At 36.4% G+C, this 17906-nt stretch overlaps 1 protein-coding gene across 15 annotated transcripts in view; it reads left to right on the forward strand.

Moving 5' to 3' along the window:
• Window positions 1–17906, forward strand: part of PRRC2C (proline rich coiled-coil 2C) — a 101677-nt gene that overhangs the window by 42959 nt on the left and 40812 nt on the right. For all 15 annotated transcript variants that reach the window (XM_036834383.1, XM_036834641.1, XM_036835155.1 and 12 more), the window contains exons 7-15: window positions 557–639; window positions 1239–1372; window positions 1453–1540; window positions 2568–2712; window positions 4240–4293; window positions 8757–9390; window positions 15264–15433; window positions 15889–16138; window positions 17469–17679. In XM_036834383.1, the coding sequence (XP_036690278.1) occupies window positions 557–639; window positions 1239–1372; window positions 1453–1540; window positions 2568–2712; window positions 4240–4293; window positions 8757–9390; window positions 15264–15433; window positions 15889–16138; window positions 17469–17679 (1769 nt within the window). The remainder of the gene's footprint in view (window positions 1–556; window positions 640–1238; window positions 1373–1452; window positions 1541–2567; window positions 2713–4239; window positions 4294–8756; window positions 9391–15263; window positions 15434–15888; window positions 16139–17468; window positions 17680–17906) is intronic.

The raw sequence follows: 17906 nt of genomic DNA on the forward strand, positions 1-17906 counted from the left end.
CAGAATCCACCTATGCCCTACCCATAGAAAATCTCTCGATTAGCTCCCTACCCACTTCCTCCTTCAACTCTGTTGGGTTATGGACTATCCTTTTATCTGAACTGAGTTCCTCTTTATCAGCAAATCTGCTTTCAGTTAATCTACTCTTGTATTAGGATGAGGTCTCACATTATATCATTTCTAGTATTGATATTTGAACTTGGTTAAGAAACTGAAGTTTTCTGGGGTGCATGCATGTTGTCGTTTTTACTTTTTCATTTCAGTACACAGTCAGTCATTTTTATGTAACTTTGTTAATGGGATAACAGAAGTTCTTAATAAGATGTGTCCTAGTTATCACCTCTATTTGTAATGACTTGGTGGAGGCAGTAGATTTATAAATGGCTTGTTTTTGAGGGTGAATGATCATCTATACCAGTAGATAAAATTAGTTATTGACAGTACTGTTTATTTTAATCATTTCTATAAATTATAATTTCAGGCTTAGTCAGGGTGATCTTTTTTTTTTAAATAACTGGGTAGCTAGATTTTATCAATTTTTGTTTCTTTTATACAGATGTTTCAGCAGTATCCAAGGATGGCCTATCCTCCTCTACATGGTCCCATGAGGTTTCCACCTTCTTTAACTGAAACAAACAAGTAAGACTATTAAATGATTAAAGTTTGCAGCGTATATGTATACTTGTTAAGATTTTCTGGAGGTTGAGTGGATTATGGGGATTTATTATTCTGTCTTCAAGGTACATTTGCCATTAACAAGTAATTGGCTAACTTTTGTAAGACAGAACAAAAATACTTTATTCTTCTAAAACTTTAAATCAGTTGACATAAAATTCTGAAAACTGAAAATTGTGGCCCCAAAAATGGATGGCACTTGTTTACTCCTTCTTCTTTCCATGATGTTGATAACCCCCATTCTCTTTTTTTTTGCTTAGTGTATTTTGAGATTAGTATTAGTCTTAGCCATATCATCTTTTAACATATATTTGTTTTATTTTAAATGTTTGAAAACTTTGCTATTAAATATCTGCATAAGAAATATAATTATGTATTGTCTTAAATTTCTGTGTTAATTTTATAATCTCTTCATACACGTCAGGTGCAAAATATTTTGTATATCACGGTATAGAAAACTAATGTTGAATTGAAATGAACTAAATTCCAATCTTCTAATATTTTCCTAATTTAGTATCATTAAAACTTAGTATCCTTTTCTTTCATAACCTGTCACTGGTTAGAGGCCTTCGAGGAAGAGGCCCACCTCCTTCATGGGCCTCTGAGCCTGAACGCCCCTCCATCCTTAGTGCGTCAGAACTGAAGGAGCTTGATAAATTTGATAACCTAGATGCTGAAGCTGATGAAGGTTGGGCAGGTAAGAGGCAAGATTAATTAAGCACTTTTAGTTTTTAGATGCTTTGAAACAGTCAATCTGAGTTCTCCTTAATTTAATAGGTGCTCAGATGGAAGTAGATTATACAGAACAGCTGAATTTCAGTGATGATGATGAGCAGGGAAGTAGTAGTCCTAAAGAAAACAGCAGGTAAGTTGTGATATCTCTTACTAATAATAGTATGAATTTGTTGATGTAACATGAGCCATTTACGCAGAGAGGTTTCATTAATAGGTATTTGTTCCCCGCTTATAGAATTTCTACATTCTACTCCAAGGATTTTTACTGAGTGGGAAGGCGATTAATGAGCCAAATTTTAAAAGTACAGATAATCAAGGAATTAAGAGTTTGATGTTTCTAAAGAAAATACCTATTTTTAAAAAGAAGCTATTTAGATGCTTGTCATCTAATTGGAGATATTTTGAGAAACAGTGTTCGGGACCGTTTAAAACTTGTTACTTACTTGACCTGATCCACATTTATAAAATGGGAGAAAAATTACTTGGGTTACAACAGCTGCTTCAAGTCTTTGATTTTTTTAAACTTAGCAAGGAGCAATAAGGTCTTGGAAAAATAGGAGCTTTTTCTCTTTTTTTCTGGAATATAGGGGCATCAGAGTCAGGAATATATGGGTTATGTGACATAAAAATTGGGCTCTTAAGATAAACAGGAGTTTGCACGCACATATTCGTATAATTTTTCAGCCATAGTGTTGTAATACACTGCTGTTTCATGATCAGTTGTGAGATGCCTACTAAACTACTGTAGTTTGATTTCTCTTTTTCATTAAATCAGAACAAATTAGAATACATTAATTAATTATCTGGAATATTACTCAGTTGTGTTCAGATGAGAGTTTTGGGTGGGGGTAATAGAAAATGATGGAATCATATTGTGTGTCAAGTGTGAGTGTCCGTATTTGATAAGTACTATATCGCATCTTGTATCTTGTGATAATCTGGCCAAGCCCAGGCCCCATCACATTACAGATATATAGCATATATTTCTTGAATGAATAAATTAGCACTGCTAGGTTACAACACCATCTCATTCCTTGATACATTTTCCCCCTGAAATTGTATGGAAATAATGTCTTTTTTACGTTGAGAAAATGCATTTACTTATGGTACATTCTGTCCACTCTATTTTTTATTTCACCTGGATTTTGATTCTTCAGTGAGGATCAAGGTTCAAAAGCCTCTGAAAACACTGAAAACCGAAAAGAAGCAGATGAAGTTTTCAACACTAAGTCATCTTCTCACATACCTGCCCATCCATCAGTAGCAAAAGGTCCCTATGGGAAAGGACCTCCACTTAATCAGGTTTGTTGGACTCATGGAGATTCTTGTCACTGCAGACAAGTGACAAGGATGAATTAATCTCATAATCATAGAGTTAGTTGGAAAAAGACTTAGGAAATGGGAACTACCTATTTTTTCTTAAATAGCTCTAGACCTAAACCATAATTTTATTGCATACTAACAGGAATTATCAATACAGTAGCTAAAATTATCAAGTAGAAACTAAAGTTTCACTCTCCCTTCTTATAGCAGCTTGGGCATGTCAGAGTGGAGGGATAAATTGTTTTTCCAAGCTAACATAACTGAAGTGCTTTATAGTTTACTGAGTGCTTCGTAAATCCTAGTTAGTATTCATGTGTGAAATTGTATGTTATCTGAGTAGGGAAATCACACTAGGGAGTAGAGAAATCTATGTAATCTGAGCCATTTTGAAGAATGTTGTTATAAAGGGGGAAGTATGTGGGCAACAGATACACTTGATCCTACCTCTAAGATGTAGCAAGAACTGCACTGCAAAGTGAGAATTTAACAGGGCTATCTTCCAGAGAGCCTACTTAAGTAATTCATAGTATACTGAGCATGTATTTGTTGAATTCATACAAAACAGATGGAGGAATCGGTGCCTTCAGGGAGGTAAAAGTAAGTAGCTAACAGTGCCGTGATAGGGTGCACATAGTTCTTAGAAAATTCTATGTAAAACATTTCACAAAAGACTTGATACTTGAAGCAGGAATTAGCCAGTAAACAAAGGGAAGAGGGTGATTCCAAGCAGTGGGAACATGTTCAGGGTAGAGAAGTATAGGAAAGCATGGCCTAATCAAGAAGTCCCCAGCAGTTTGACATGGGAGAGGAGTAAGAGAGCTATATAAGAACTAGTAGTTGTTAAGTCTTGTATGCTATACAAGAGGTTTGAATTTTATTCTTAAGGCATTGGTTAGCCATTGGAAAATAAATTTGTGAATTCTGGAAAAGAAGGATTTTTAAAGTAATTTTTAAATAAAATCTGTGTTTTGTGTGACTTTTAACTTACTGGCATAATGGGGAATGATAAAAGAACAGAAAAATATAGACCATATCTTGATGTTTTGATTTGCGTACGTGTGTGTGGCACTGATATGAATAATAACAAGTGAATAGTCTATATGTATCTGGTTCCAATGTTTTAGATGTTTCTTTTCCTTATATAAATTTGAAAGGTTTCGTTTGCCATTAGAAAAACAATTGGGCTTATGTAAATAAAAATTTGAAATTAGAGGCATACTTCTTCACAGCCAGATTACCCGGGCTAGAATTCTAGAATTTGTACACTAAGATTCTACTCTTAACAAAGTTAATTGGAGATTGTAACCTTAATTAAAATGGCTGAGTGATTGTATAGAACATAAAGTTATTTTGTAGAGACTGATGTACTTTTATTTAAAAAGAGAAAAGGATAAAGATGTTTTACTTTTTGCAGTCTTTTGGTCTCACTGAAAAACATTGCAGTCAGAAATATTTCAAGTAGATATTTTTTATCTTACTTTGTAAAAATCCTTTTCTTTATAATAGGAACGTGGACCATCTTCACACTTGCCACCACCTCCAAAGTTGCTTGCACAGCAGGTAAATTTTAACTAAATGCTTGTTAATGGTCTGTATGTATTAGTCGCCCTATTTGTTTTAATGGAAACGTCCTCTGTGTGTTTCTTATTTATAATGTTTATGAAACAGTTGTTGACTTCACACTGTAGCTCCTGCACGTCTTCCTCTTTAGCCTGTCCCTCTTCCTCCTCAGCTGATGAGCATGCTCCTGATTTTTCCAAGAAAGTAAGAAGCAGCTCTTCTTCCCATTTGAGCGCCCTTCCTGGTCTGACTCTTTTCCTGTTGCCCTTGCTCCTGAGGATGACCCTTCTACTTGTTCTCTGGATCCCATCTTCTATCGGTTACCAGTAATATTCTCTCTCATCTTTAAAAAAAAGTTTTAAACACCAACCCTTCTTTAACTCCCACTACACTCCATTTCCCCACAGTTTCCTACCTATATCTCTGTTCCCCGTCATGGCCAAATTGTTCTAGTGAGCTGTTTACACTTACTGGCTTCACTTTCTCTCTCATTAACCCTCTCCAGTTACGCTTTCATCTCCCCACTATACCTTTGAAACTGTTATTATCGGGGTTAGTAATGACTGTTCCATCTTGCCAAATACAGTTCTCTTGTATTCATTTACTTAATCTCAGCAGCAGTTGACATAGTTAATCTCTTCATCCCTCCATCCTTCTTAAAACTTTTTAAAAACTTGCTTTTGAGACATCATACTGTTTTGTTCTCTTTCTTAAATTTATATTCCTTCTGGACCTCCTGTACTTAAGCCTTTGGGTGTTGGAGGGCTCAGGGCTGTGTTCTCATTTCTTTTTCTAACTATATTCTTTCCCTGGGGGATCATCTGATGGCACTCAGTAAGTATCTCGAGCCCTTAAAGCTCTATCCTGACTTCGAAAGTCTTGTATTCAGCAATCGGCTCAGCATTTCCACTTGGATCTCTGGTAGATATCTGACAGTTACTAGTGCAAACCATAAAAACCCTCACCCACACTTAGGCAGTTCGGCTACTGTCTTCCCGTCTTCCCTATCTTAGATAATGACATTGCTGAGGTTAAAACATGGAAGTCTCTCTTAAATCTTTCTTCTCTTTTACCTTACATCCAACCTAATCTATCAGCAAATTGTCACCTCTACCTTTAGAATATATTCCTATACTGAGTACTTGCTGCTGCCACCATATATATTTCATTTGGACTTAACAGGTCGTCTTGTTTTCCTGTCATGCTGCCTGCTCACCCACTACCTCCATCCCAAATTCTCCTATAGCAGATATAACTTTAAATATATATATATCTTATATTACATGTATATGCTTTACATATATATACACACACACACACATACATACATACACTAGGTCAGTTATTCCTTGCTCAGGTTCTTTTCATGGTCTTTAAAGTTTCTGTCTCCTTTTCTGATTTCATCTACTTTTCTCCCTCTCTGTTCTTGCCACACAAGCTTTATTGCTCTTGTTTTAATTTTACCCTCAAGACATTTTATTTGCTGTTGCTTCTAACCAGAAGACTCTTTCTAAGGTTCTTGCTGTGATCAAGTTCTTTGCTCAGATACTAACAATGCACAGGCCTTCCCTGATCACTCTACAATGATAGTGCACATACCATAACCATCACCGTCATCTCCACCAGTCATTTTCCTTTTAACCACTGAATGCTCTTTGTAGCATTTCTATGCACATAGAAGCTAAAACTAAGACATCTAGCAGAAAATGTAGAAGAAAGTCTTTATGAACTTGGGCCAACAAAAATGTCTTAGATAAGACAAAAAATGCAAGAATTAGAAAGAAAAAAGAAATCGATCAGTTGGACTTTGAAAAACATCTCTAAGGCAAAGAAAAGATATCACAGGAAAAATATTAATACATCTGACAAAGAACTTGTATGGGGGGGGTGTGTGTATTTAAAAGCCCTTAGAAGTCAATAATAAGACAAAAAGTCCAACAAAATGATTTGAACATTCACTTCATAAAATAAGGTATACAAATGTCCAATAAGCACATGAAAAGATGTTCAATATCTTTAGTCAGCAGGAAAATGGAAAGTAAAATCACATTGAAATTTTGTTACACATCCAGAATTTAAAAGGCTGATGACACCAAATATTGGGGAGGATGCAGAGCAGGTGACACCCTCATATATTGCTGGTGGAGCTGTAAAACCTTGTAATCACTTTGGAAAACAGTCTGGCAATTTCTTATAAAGTGAAACACATAGTTACTATATGACTTGGCAGTTCCACTCTTAGGTATTCATCTAAGAGGAATGAAAACATACATTTACACAAAGACTTAGGCATGAATGACCATAGCTGTCTTATTTCTAGTTAAAAAAAACTAGAAGCAATCCGTATGTCCATCCACAGATGAAACAATATGCCTGTGATGCCATACTGTGCAGCAGTAGAATGGAGTAAACTACTGCTACACACAGTGGCCTCAGAACCATTACCCTGAACACAAGAAGCCAGATACAAAACAGTATAACTTGATGTATCCATTTTTGTGAAATTTTAGGAAAGCAGATCTACTCTATACTGCCAGAAGTAGATTGCTGGTTGCTTGAGGTCAAGGATGCAGGCAGAGGACTGATGAAAATGCTCTATATGTTGATTGGGGCAGTAGTTACCTAAGTTTATCATTTGTCCAAACTCATCAAACTATACAGTTAAAATATATATATCACATTTTATGTAAATTATACTTCAATGAAGTTGCTTTTTAAAAAATGCTTACTCTGTGAGTTTACAGTGTAAATTAGGTGTGTTTATATAATTACTCTTCTTTTGCAGCTTGTCTTTCAAGCTCTAGATGAAGTAACTAAATACCAGAGAGACTAAACTGTTTGCCTAAGACAGCACTGTTAGTAAATGGTAGAGTCTGGATTCATGGTTTGTTTGGGTTTTTTGTTTTTAGTATTCAGTCCAGTGTTTTCACCATATTATTTTCTCTTTTGTAGGGATTCTGACTAATTATATGGCTTTTAAGGATTCTTCACCCTAATACTATTACAAATCTTTTTTCTTCTTTTTTTTGGCTGTGTTGCTGAGCACGGGCTTCTCATTGCGGTGGCTTCTCTTGTTGCGGAGCACGGGCTCTAGGTGCACAGGCTTCAGCAGTTACAGCACATGGGCTCAGTAGTTGGGCACTCTGGCCCTAGAGCACGCGCGCTTCAGTAGTTGCGGTGTGTGGGCTCATAGTTGCGGTGTGTGGGCTCTAGAGCGCAAGCTCAGTAGCTGTGGCACATGGGCTTAGTTGCTCCACAGCATGTGGGATCTTCCCAGACCAGGGATCAAACCCGTGTCCCCTGCATTGGCAGGCGGATTCTTAGCTGCTGCGCCACCACAGAAGTCCCGAAAATCAATGTTTTTAAAACAAATTTTTTAGTTCCTTGATGTTGCAGCTCTTCATGTGCTTTTCTTCATCCTGCTTGTCTTTGCAAAGTTGCTGGCATTTTTAGGCTTTGTAGTAATTGTTTTAGAACATGTTAATTGAAAATTAAATCATTAAAACTCAGCCTCTTAGGTCATCCTCCCATTGTCCACCATGGGATCTAGATACACCTTTCTGGATCTTTCAGTTTAAAGATAGAATTCTCTCTACCCAAGCTGCTTTTTAGGAATTTCCTCTCCTTTGGCATGTCAGCAGCAGCAGCAATGTCTCCATGTCCTTCACTTAGCATCTTTGACTGTGTGCTCTTTCCTTGTAACTGTATCTCAGTCTTAGGGCTCATGTGTTGCCATGTTGCATCTTAAAAAAAAAATCTTTTTTTTTTTTTTTTTTAGATTTATTTATTGATTGATTGATTGCTATGTTGGGTCTTCATTTCTGTGCTAGGGCTTTCTCTAGTTGCGGCAAGCGGGGGCCACTCTTCATCGTGATGCGCGGGCCTCTCACTATTGTGGCCTCTCTTGTTGCGGAGCACAGGCTCCAGATGCGCAGCCTCAGTAGCTGTGGCTCACGGGCCTAGCTGCTCCGTGGCATGTGGGATCTTCCCAGACCAGGGCTCGAACCCATGTCCCCTGCATTAGCAGGCAGATTCTCAACCACTGCACCACCAGGGAAGCCCTACCATGTTGCATCTTTATGGACTTCTTTTCTCCCTCTTTAGGCATTCCATCTCTGGAAGTTCCTGCTAAAGCACTCACATTCTAAATTTCCTTTGTCTCTAAATTTAGATTTTGAAATTCATGTTGTGACAACTTCTAATTTTATTCAACAAATACTGAGTGAGCAATAATGTCTGGCACAGTAAATAGGTACACGCTCAGTAAATATTACATGGCTGGATTAATTATTCTCAAAAATTAACTAGATTTACTATTTTCCCCACATTGTTACTTGTTTGCAGTTTAATGTGTATGTTTTTCAGGAAAATTTCTGACGCACTGGAGAATTTTGCTCCTGCTCCGTGTCTATGATATATCTTTTGTTGTCATACTCATCTGATAATTTATCTTAATGTTTCAGCATCCTCCTCCAGACCGACAGGCAGTACCTGGAAGACCAGGCCCTTTCCCCGCTAAGCAGCAGGTCCCGGATGAAGATGAAATATGGAAGCAAAGAAGAAGACAACAGTCAGAACTTTCTGCAGCAGTGGAACGTGCTCGTAAACGGCGTGAAGAGGAAGAGCGAAGAATGGAAGAGCAAAGGAAAGCAGCATGTGCAGAGAAACTTAAACGATTAGATGAAAAGCTTGGCATCGTGGACAAACAACCCTCTCCAGAGGAAATTAGAGAAAGGGAGCGAGAAAAAGAACGAGAAAAGGAACGGGAACGTGAGAAAGAACTTGAAAAAGAACAGGAACGGGAGCGAGAGAAGGAGCGGGAAAAAGAAAGGGAAAGGCAACAGGAGAAGGAAAAAGAACTGGAGCGAGAGCAGGAAAAACAGAGAGAAATGGAGAAGGAAAGAAAGCAAGAAAAAGAGAAAGAACTAGAACGGCAGCAAGAAAAGGAAAAAGAACTGCAGAAGATGAAAGAACAGGAAAAGGAATGTGAATTGGAGAAGAAAGAAAGGGAGAAAGTGGAGGAAAAAATTGAACACAAAGAACCTACTTTAGAGCCTATGGTAGAAAAACCAGAAAGTGAAAACAGCTGTAACAAAGGTATAATAGTCTTGTTTGTCTTTATATAAGCTTTACAAAAGGCTTCATATTACATGTGGATATTGGATGTTTTTGTATTTTTAAAATATGTAATCCAAATAAAAGTGATTAGTGTTTTTTGGATAAGGTTGAATTTTATTGGATACTTTAAAATGTGTTTTTTTCTGTAATTTTTTTTTTATGATAAAATACATGTAACATAAAATTTAGCATCTTAACCATTTTTAGGTGTACAGTTCAGTGGTATTGAAAACATTCATAATGAACCATCACTACCATCCATCTCCAGAACTCTTTTCATCTTCTTAAATTGAAATTCTATATCCATTAAACAGTAGCTCTCCCCAGCCCCTCCCTGGATGGTGATTCTACTTTCTTTCTGTGTGAGTTTGACTATTCTCAGTACCTCATGTAAGTGGAATCATACAGTATTTGGCTTTTTGTAACTGGCTTTTTTCGCTTAGCATAATGTCCTTAAGTTTCATCCATTGTAGCATATTACAGAATTTCCTTCCTTTTTAAGGCTACTAATCATCATATAAATACACACACACACACCACATTTTGCTTACCCAACCTGTTGATGGACACTTGGGTTGATTCCATGTTTTACCTATTTTAAATAACACTCATGTGACTTTGAGTGTACAGATATCTCTTTGAGACCCTGCCTGCTTTCATTTATTTTGAGCACAGGCATACCTCAGAGATGTTGCAGGTTGGGTACCACACCACCGCAATAAAGCAGATATGGCAATAAAGCAAGTCACATGAATTTTTTGGTTTCCCAGTGCATATAAAAGTTATGTTTACACTATTCTGTAGACTATTAAGTGTGCAGTAGCATTCTGTCTAAAAATATATATATATACTGTATGTACATACCTTAACTTAAAAATACTTTATTGCTAAAAATGCTAACCATCAATGAGCCTTCACTGAGCCATGATCTTTTTGCTGCGGGGGTGAGGGAGGGTCTTGCCTCAGTGTTGATGGCTGCCGACTGATCAGGGTGGTGGCTGCTGAAGGTAGGGGTGCTGTGGCAATGTCTTAAAATAAGACAACAGTGAAGTCTGCTGCATCGATTGAATCTTCCTTTCACAAATGATTTCTTTGTAACATCAGTGCTGTTTGATAGCATTTATCCACAGTAGATCGTGTTTCAAAATTGGAGTCAAACCTCTCAAACCCTGCCAATGCTTCACCAACTAAGTTTATGTAATGATGTTCTAAATCCTTGGTTGTCATTTCAACAGGCTTCACAACATCTTCACTAGGAGTAGATCCCATCTCAAGAAACCACTTTCTTTGCTCATCTGTTGGAAGCAGCTCCTTATCCATTCAAGTTTTATTGTAATATTGCAGCAATTCGGTCATATCTCAGGCTCCACTTCTAATTCTAGTTCTCTTGTTGTTTCCACCACATCTGCAGTTACTTCCTCCACTGCAGTGTTGAATCCCTCAAAATTATCCAGTACTAAGTTGAATAAAAGTGGCAAAAGGAGGCACCCTTGTCTTGTTCCTGATCCTACAAAAAAAGCTTTGTCTCTCAACATTGAGTGTGGTATTAGCTGTGGGTTTCTCATAAGTGGATTTTATTATGTTGAGGTAGTTTCCTTCTGTTCCTAGTTTGAGTATTTTTATCATAAAAATGTGTTGAATTTTGTCAAATCCTTTTCTGTATTAATTGTGATGATCATGTGTTATTTTCCCTTCATTCTGTCAGTGTGTAATATATTGATCGATTTTTGTATGTTAAACCATCCTTGCATCCCAGGAATATATCCCACTTGGTAAACGGTGTATAACACTTTCAGTATACTGCTAAATTCTGTTTTCTAGTATTTTGTCGAGAATTTTTGCATCAGTGTTCATAAGAGATATTTGTCTGTAGTTTTCTTGTAGTGTTCTTGTTTGGCTTTGGTATCAAGGTGATGCTGGCCTTGTAAATGAGTTAGGAAGTGTTCCCTCCTCTTCAATTTTTTGGAAAAGTTTGAGAAGAGTTGATGTTAGTTGTTTAAATGTTTGGTGGAATTCGCCAGTGAAGCCATCAGGTCCAGGACTTTTCTTTGTCGTGAGATTTTTGATTACCAAGTCAGTCTCCTTACTAGTTAAAAGTCTATTCACATTTTCTATTTCTTTGTGACTTAGTCTTGGTAGATTTTTTATTTTTAGGAATTTGTACATTTCATCTAGGTTATCCAGTTTGTTGGTGTACAGTTGTCCATAATTCTCTCATAATCCTTTTTATTTCTGTAGAATTGGTAGTATTGTCCCCATTTTCATTTCTACTTTTAGTAATTTGAGTCTTCTTTTTTCTTTAGTTCACCCCCCCCCACCCCAGCTAAAGATTTGTCAATTTTGTTGATCTTGTCAAAGAACCAACTTTTGTTTTCATTGATTTTTCTCTATTTTTCTATTCTCTATTTTCTGGATCTCTGCTGTGATTTTTATTTCCTTCTAGTAACCTTGGGTTTAGTTTGTTCTTATTCTCATTCCTTAATTCGTAACTCTAGGTTATTGATTTGAGAGCTTTCCTGTTTTTTAATGTAAGCATTTATAGCTATAAATTTCCCTCTTTGCTTTGCTTTTGCTGCATCCCATAAGTTTTGGTATGTTGTGCTTTTGTTTTCATTCATCTCATAGGTATTTTCCAATTTCCCTTGCACTTTCTTTTTTGATCTTTTGGCCATTAAAGAGTGTATTGCTTAATTTCCACAGATTTGTGAATTTTCCAGGTTTACTTCTGGTGATTTCTAACTTCATTCCATTGTGGTTAGAGAAAATATTTTATATGATATCTATCTTTTTAACTCTTTTGAGAGTTAATTTGTGGCCTAATGTGATCTGTCCTGGAAATGTCCCTCGAGAAAAATGTGTATGCTGTTTTTGGGTAGAGTGTTCTGTATATGTCTGTTGGATCTAGTTGGTTTATTAAGTTCTCTTTTTCCTTATTTATCTTCTGTGTGGCTATTTTAGCCATTATTGGGATTGGAATGTTGAAGCCTTTATTTTTATATATATATAAATTTGTTTGTTTGTTTTTGGTTGCGTTGGGTCTTCGTTGCTGCGCGCGGGCTTTCTCTAGTTGCAGCGAGCTTGCGGGTACTCTTCATTGTGGTGCGCAGGCTTCTCACTGTGATGGCTTCTCTTGTTGCGGAGCACAGGCTCTAGGCACGTGGGCTCAGTAGTTGTGGCTTGCGGGCTCTAGAGCGCAGGCTCAGTAGTTGTGGCACATGGGCTTAGTTGCTCTGCAGCATGCAGGATCTTCCTGGACCAGGGCTCGAAGCTGTGTCCCCTGCACTGGCAGGTGGATTCTTAACCACTGAACCACCAGGGAAGACTGAAGCCTCTAACTATTAATGTGCAACTATTTATCCCCTTAATTCTGTCAGTATTTTGCTTCATACGTTTTGATGGTCTGTTACTAGGTGTATAAATGTTTTATAATTGTTGTATCTTGCAGTATTGAACCTTTTATTAGTATTTAATGACTTTCTTTATCTCTTGTAAAACTTCTTTGATTTAAAGTCAATTTTGTCTCATGTTAGTGTAGCCACTCTGCTCTCTTTTGGTTACTATTTCCATGGAATATCTTTGTCCATCTTTTCATTTTCAATTTATTTATATATTTGGATCTAAAGTGAGTTCATTGTAGATACCATATAGTTAGATGACCTTTAATTCTATTTTGTCTGCAAAATTGTATTAGCTTCATAGTTAAGAGATGCTGATTCTTCTCCTACTCTTTTCTGATTCCAAGACATTTAACTACTAAATAAAATCTCATTTGTTCACATGTGTTAATACCTCTAAAACTTAAGTTGAATAGAGGTTAATGGGAATTTTGGATTGTCATAATTAAATGACTGTACTCAGTTCATAATTTCATGTTTGTTTTTCTACCAGTGTGAATAGAAAAGCTTCCGTAGGTCATTTATATGCTTACCAGACAGTAATTATGCTTTTTTAAAAAAGCCTTTGCTGGACTTCCCTGGCAGTCCAGTGGTTAAGACTCCGTGCTTCTACCTCAGGGGGCGTGGGTTCAACCCCTGATTGGGGAACTAAGATCCTGCAAGCCGCACAGCGCTGCCAAAAAAACCCCAAAGCCTTTGCTAGCTATAATCAGCTTTTTTGTTCTTTCCCAGTTTGGCTTATAAACTCTAATTAATAAAACTTTGCTCCAAACTTGCTGTAAAATTCAGTCTTAATGAATAGCTTGAGTTAACAGTGATTTAAAATAGAAATAGTTTTATTTCAGTATATTTTCTGTTACGGAAATACTGAAATTTTTTTTACCTCAAAACCCATGCTTTTTCTGTAAGACCCTGCTGCTTGAAGTTATAAAGCTGTTTAAAGTTTTGCTTTAAGTTTTTATCTATATTCTGGGTTACCTTCAAACTTGGTCCTTAATGTAACTATTAAAAGAGTAAGAGTGTTTTATCTCAATTTTTTAAAAAAATAAGATACAGCCCATGTGGATTATTTGTTTAGTTACCAGATTTCACAAATTTTTATATTAAGCATTCTGGGGATAAATTGATATTGATAACGGGCTTTTATTATATATCTTTAAGCACTTTGCTCAAAACACTCAAAAAAGGTAAAGTAAAATTTCTCACCACAGAAATGAAAAACATTTGTATACTTTAAAATTGATGAATTCTGAAAGAGAGCAACCTTAGGGAATCTCATTCACAGTTAATGAGAAAGGACCATGGATTAGAAATAAGGAAATTCATTTTAGTCCTAGTTCTGCCAGTGAATACATGTATTGACCCTGATTAATTAATTTAACCATCAGCAGCCACTATATATACATAATTAATTATGGTTTTGTTTTTAATAATCGTTATTTAGTGACACTTTTATTTTCATTCACATTTTATATGTCCTCTGATGGCAGTTTAATTTTAGCTGGGTTTATCAATGAGATGTACCCATTTCATTTTTAAATGTTGCACCTACTTGGCTCTCTTTCCCCTCTAATATTTTATTTTCTTTAACATTTTTAATATTGAATGTAATACAGACAAAATGTGATTTGTGATTCTTTACTGCATCGTTTTACCATTGGCATTACATTAGCTTTCCCATTAAAATCCACCCCTAATTCTCTGAGAAAAGAATTTATAATATACATGGCTTTGTAGTTGTGACAAATGGCATTCTCTAGAATGTATATGGCTCTGGTTTTCTTTGGGATGAGAACTTTTTTTGTGTGGGGGGATGTGTATGGTTCTTCTCATGTACCATAATTCATACCCTTTACATAAAATAATGATTTTAAACTCTGATGACAACAGAGTGATCACCAGCTATCTTCAAGTATATCACAGAATAATGATTTATATATTTGAAGATAGCTGGTGATCACTCTGTTGTCATCAGACTTAGATTCATTAGTTTTCTTTATAGATAACACCCCCTGATCAAAAAAATTTTTAAGTAAACCGGTGTGTTCTATTTTAAGTATTTATAGGCCATTTGTGTTTTCACCTAAGTCCTAGAGAACCCCAAGTAAATGTTGACAGTAGTGTTAATATTTAGTGAAACAGTGCAAAATAGGTAGTATCTGAAATGGTTTATTATCACAAAATATCAAATACAGACAATTGTATGGTAAAGCATTTGAGCATGTGATTTCTGTCTTAAGAATCCAGCTTTGAAAAAGTCTAGGGTTTTGTTAATCTAATGTTACCTCATTGATGGTTACCAGTATTAAAATACAAAAGTGTTTTAGAGTAAAGATGCTTTCTTCCTCGTTAACTTTTTAAATATATCAATCTAATTATTTCACTCCAGTACAAACAACATGTATTTGTCAAGTGTCGTTGATGAGTATAATTATCTTTCACCTTTTCTTTGGGCAGAGGATGACCCAGTTTTCAGTAGACAAGACAGCAATCGCAGTGAAAAGGAGACCACACAAGCAGCACATGAAACAGAACCAGAATCAGGGTCTCAGCCTCGGCCTGCTATATTATCTGGCTATTTTAAACAGTTTCAGAAGTCTTTACCACCACGATTCCAGCGGCAGCAGGTAACAATAAAAACATTTTATCTTGTATGTGTGATTAAAAAGGTTTATTGTTCAGTAGTATAAGAAATAATTTGACATAAAACTCAAAATACACAAAGCATACAAATTTTCCCTGAAAAATTTCCCCCTTTTAAATTAGTAAAATTTTGTTGATAAGGGCTTTACTATGAAACTTCTATGTCATTCCTTTTTTCCCTCTGCCTCATTTATAGAAACCATCTTCCTTTCTAGGAAGTGGTTTCTGCAGTATAATTAATGAGTGATTAGTTGCTTAAGTCAAGTGTAAGGCAAAATGTCATAACTCATTCTTTGTTCTTTTGTCTTGCCACCTCTCACTGTCAAATGTGTTTGGAGTTCTTTTCCCTCAAGGTTTCACAAAGCCTATTTTCTGATTGATTATATTAATTTATCGCATGGAGCTAAAGTCTCAGATGTGGGGTCCTGCTTTTTTTTAGGAACAGATGAAACAGCAGCAGTGGCAGCAGCAGCAGCAGCAAGGTGTACTTCCACCAACGGTTCCCTCACAGCCATCCAGTGGTGCTGTCCCTCCACCACCACACAGACCTCTTTACCAGCCCATGCAGCCTCACCCTCAGCATTTGGCTTCTATGGGTTTTGATCCAAGGTGGCTCATGATGCAGTCATACATGGATCCGCGAGTGATATCAGGCAGACCTGCTATGGATATTCCACCCATTCATCCTGGTAAGTCTAAGTTGGCATTGTCTCATGGCTCACTTGCAGTTTTGCAAGTTCAAAGTTTTTCATTTTCCCCACGTTTTTAGTCTTAATTCCTTTGAGAGTTATAATCTAGTAAGAACTTAAATAGGACTTTTTAGTCATAAAATAATGTGTCTTCTCTCAGCATAGAGTAGTTAAATGCCAGATACTGTACCAACAGTGTGGTAAGACCAAAGAGAAAATATATTTTCTCTCTTGCAAATACTATTTTAAAATTTTCAGATGGAAAATTACTATCTTAGTTATAATATCTGTTATTCACTACATTGTTTTTATTCCTTCAGGTGTTTCAGCATTTGAATTTTGTCCATATATTATATATTACAGCTTTTAAATTTTCTCTATCATTTGCCAGCCTAACACTTGGATTTCCTAATAGGTTAGCTAAAAACAAATAAAATAGCAGTCTTTATCAGAATAAATCCAGATAATCCAGTACCAAGACAGTGTAGAGGAAAATTTAGAGGTGACAAAAATATGATCAAGAATCACATCTGTATTTTAAAATTTACACTGAAAATTTTAAATTTAAGAGGCATAATTTATAGCATATTGATCAACTAAACTAGATTAATGGGATTTTCTATAGAAAATGTTTTTCTGAAAATTTATCATTTGGTGTAATTCTCATAATGTTTAACATGCGTAGAGTCATGGTGCTTGTTATCTGATTTTTTTTTTTTTTTTTATAAATTTATTTCTTTTTGGTTGCGTTGGGTCTTTGTTGCTGCGCGCGGGCTTTCTCTAGTTGCCGCCGAGTCGGGGCTACTCTTCGTTGCGGTGCGCGGGCTTCTCATCGCAGTGGCTTCTCTTGTTGTGGAGCACAGGCTCCAGACGCACAGGCTTAGTAGTTGTGGCGCACGGGCTTACTTGCTCCGCGGCATGTGGGATCTCCCCAGACCAGGGCTCGAACCCATGTCTTCTGCATTGGCAGGCGGATTCTTAACCACTACGCCACCGGGGAAGCCCTGTTATCTGATTTTTATAGGCATTATCTTTTCTTTCCTTTAAAGTAAAATAGGCTGTTCTTATGGTTTTGCTTGCTTTGCTTCCTCAATTTTTAAATCTATTTAACAGCATCAATAAAAATCTCATTCACAGAAAAACTCAATATAATTTTCACTGATTATTTTTTTGAATTAATCAGTTTTACTTGCCAAAAGTATTTCTTTGGTTTAAATATAGAATGTCCAAATAGTAATTAAGTAATAATGTAGATTCTACGTCTGTAATGATTTTGTTTCCTTCGTTCTCCTACCCCCACCCTCCAATCTTTTTCTGATCTTTTGTATAGGAATGATTCCTCCTAAGCCATTAATGAGAAGAGACCAGATGGAAGGGTCACCAAGCAGCTCTGAGTCATTTGAGCATATAGCTCGCTCTGCAAGAGATCATGCAATTTCCCTCTCTGAGCCTCGTATGATGTGGGGGTCAGATCCCTATCCTCATACTGAGCCTCAGCAGGCCACCACTCCCAAGGCAACAGAAGAACCTGAGGATGTAAGGTAATTATTAAAATTATTAGTAGACCAATAGAATATTATGGGGAAACGAAAACTGTGTAGTCTCTCTGAAGATCTTTCTGATTTAGGACTGAGCCACCGATCTGATTTTCTCCCATTTAGTATGCCTTATTTCATTCTAGGACGTATTTTCCTTTTTCTGGCATTTCTGTATTGATTAGGGCATTTTGTAACGTAGCTCTGTACACTTAGTTAAATGCTGAAATTTA

The sequence above is a fragment of the Balaenoptera musculus genome, chromosome 1, assembly GCF_009873245.2.
Source record: "Balaenoptera musculus isolate JJ_BM4_2016_0621 chromosome 1, mBalMus1.pri.v3, whole genome shotgun sequence".
In the NCBI taxonomy this organism is placed as follows: Eukaryota; Metazoa; Chordata; class Mammalia; order Artiodactyla; family Balaenopteridae; genus Balaenoptera; species Balaenoptera musculus.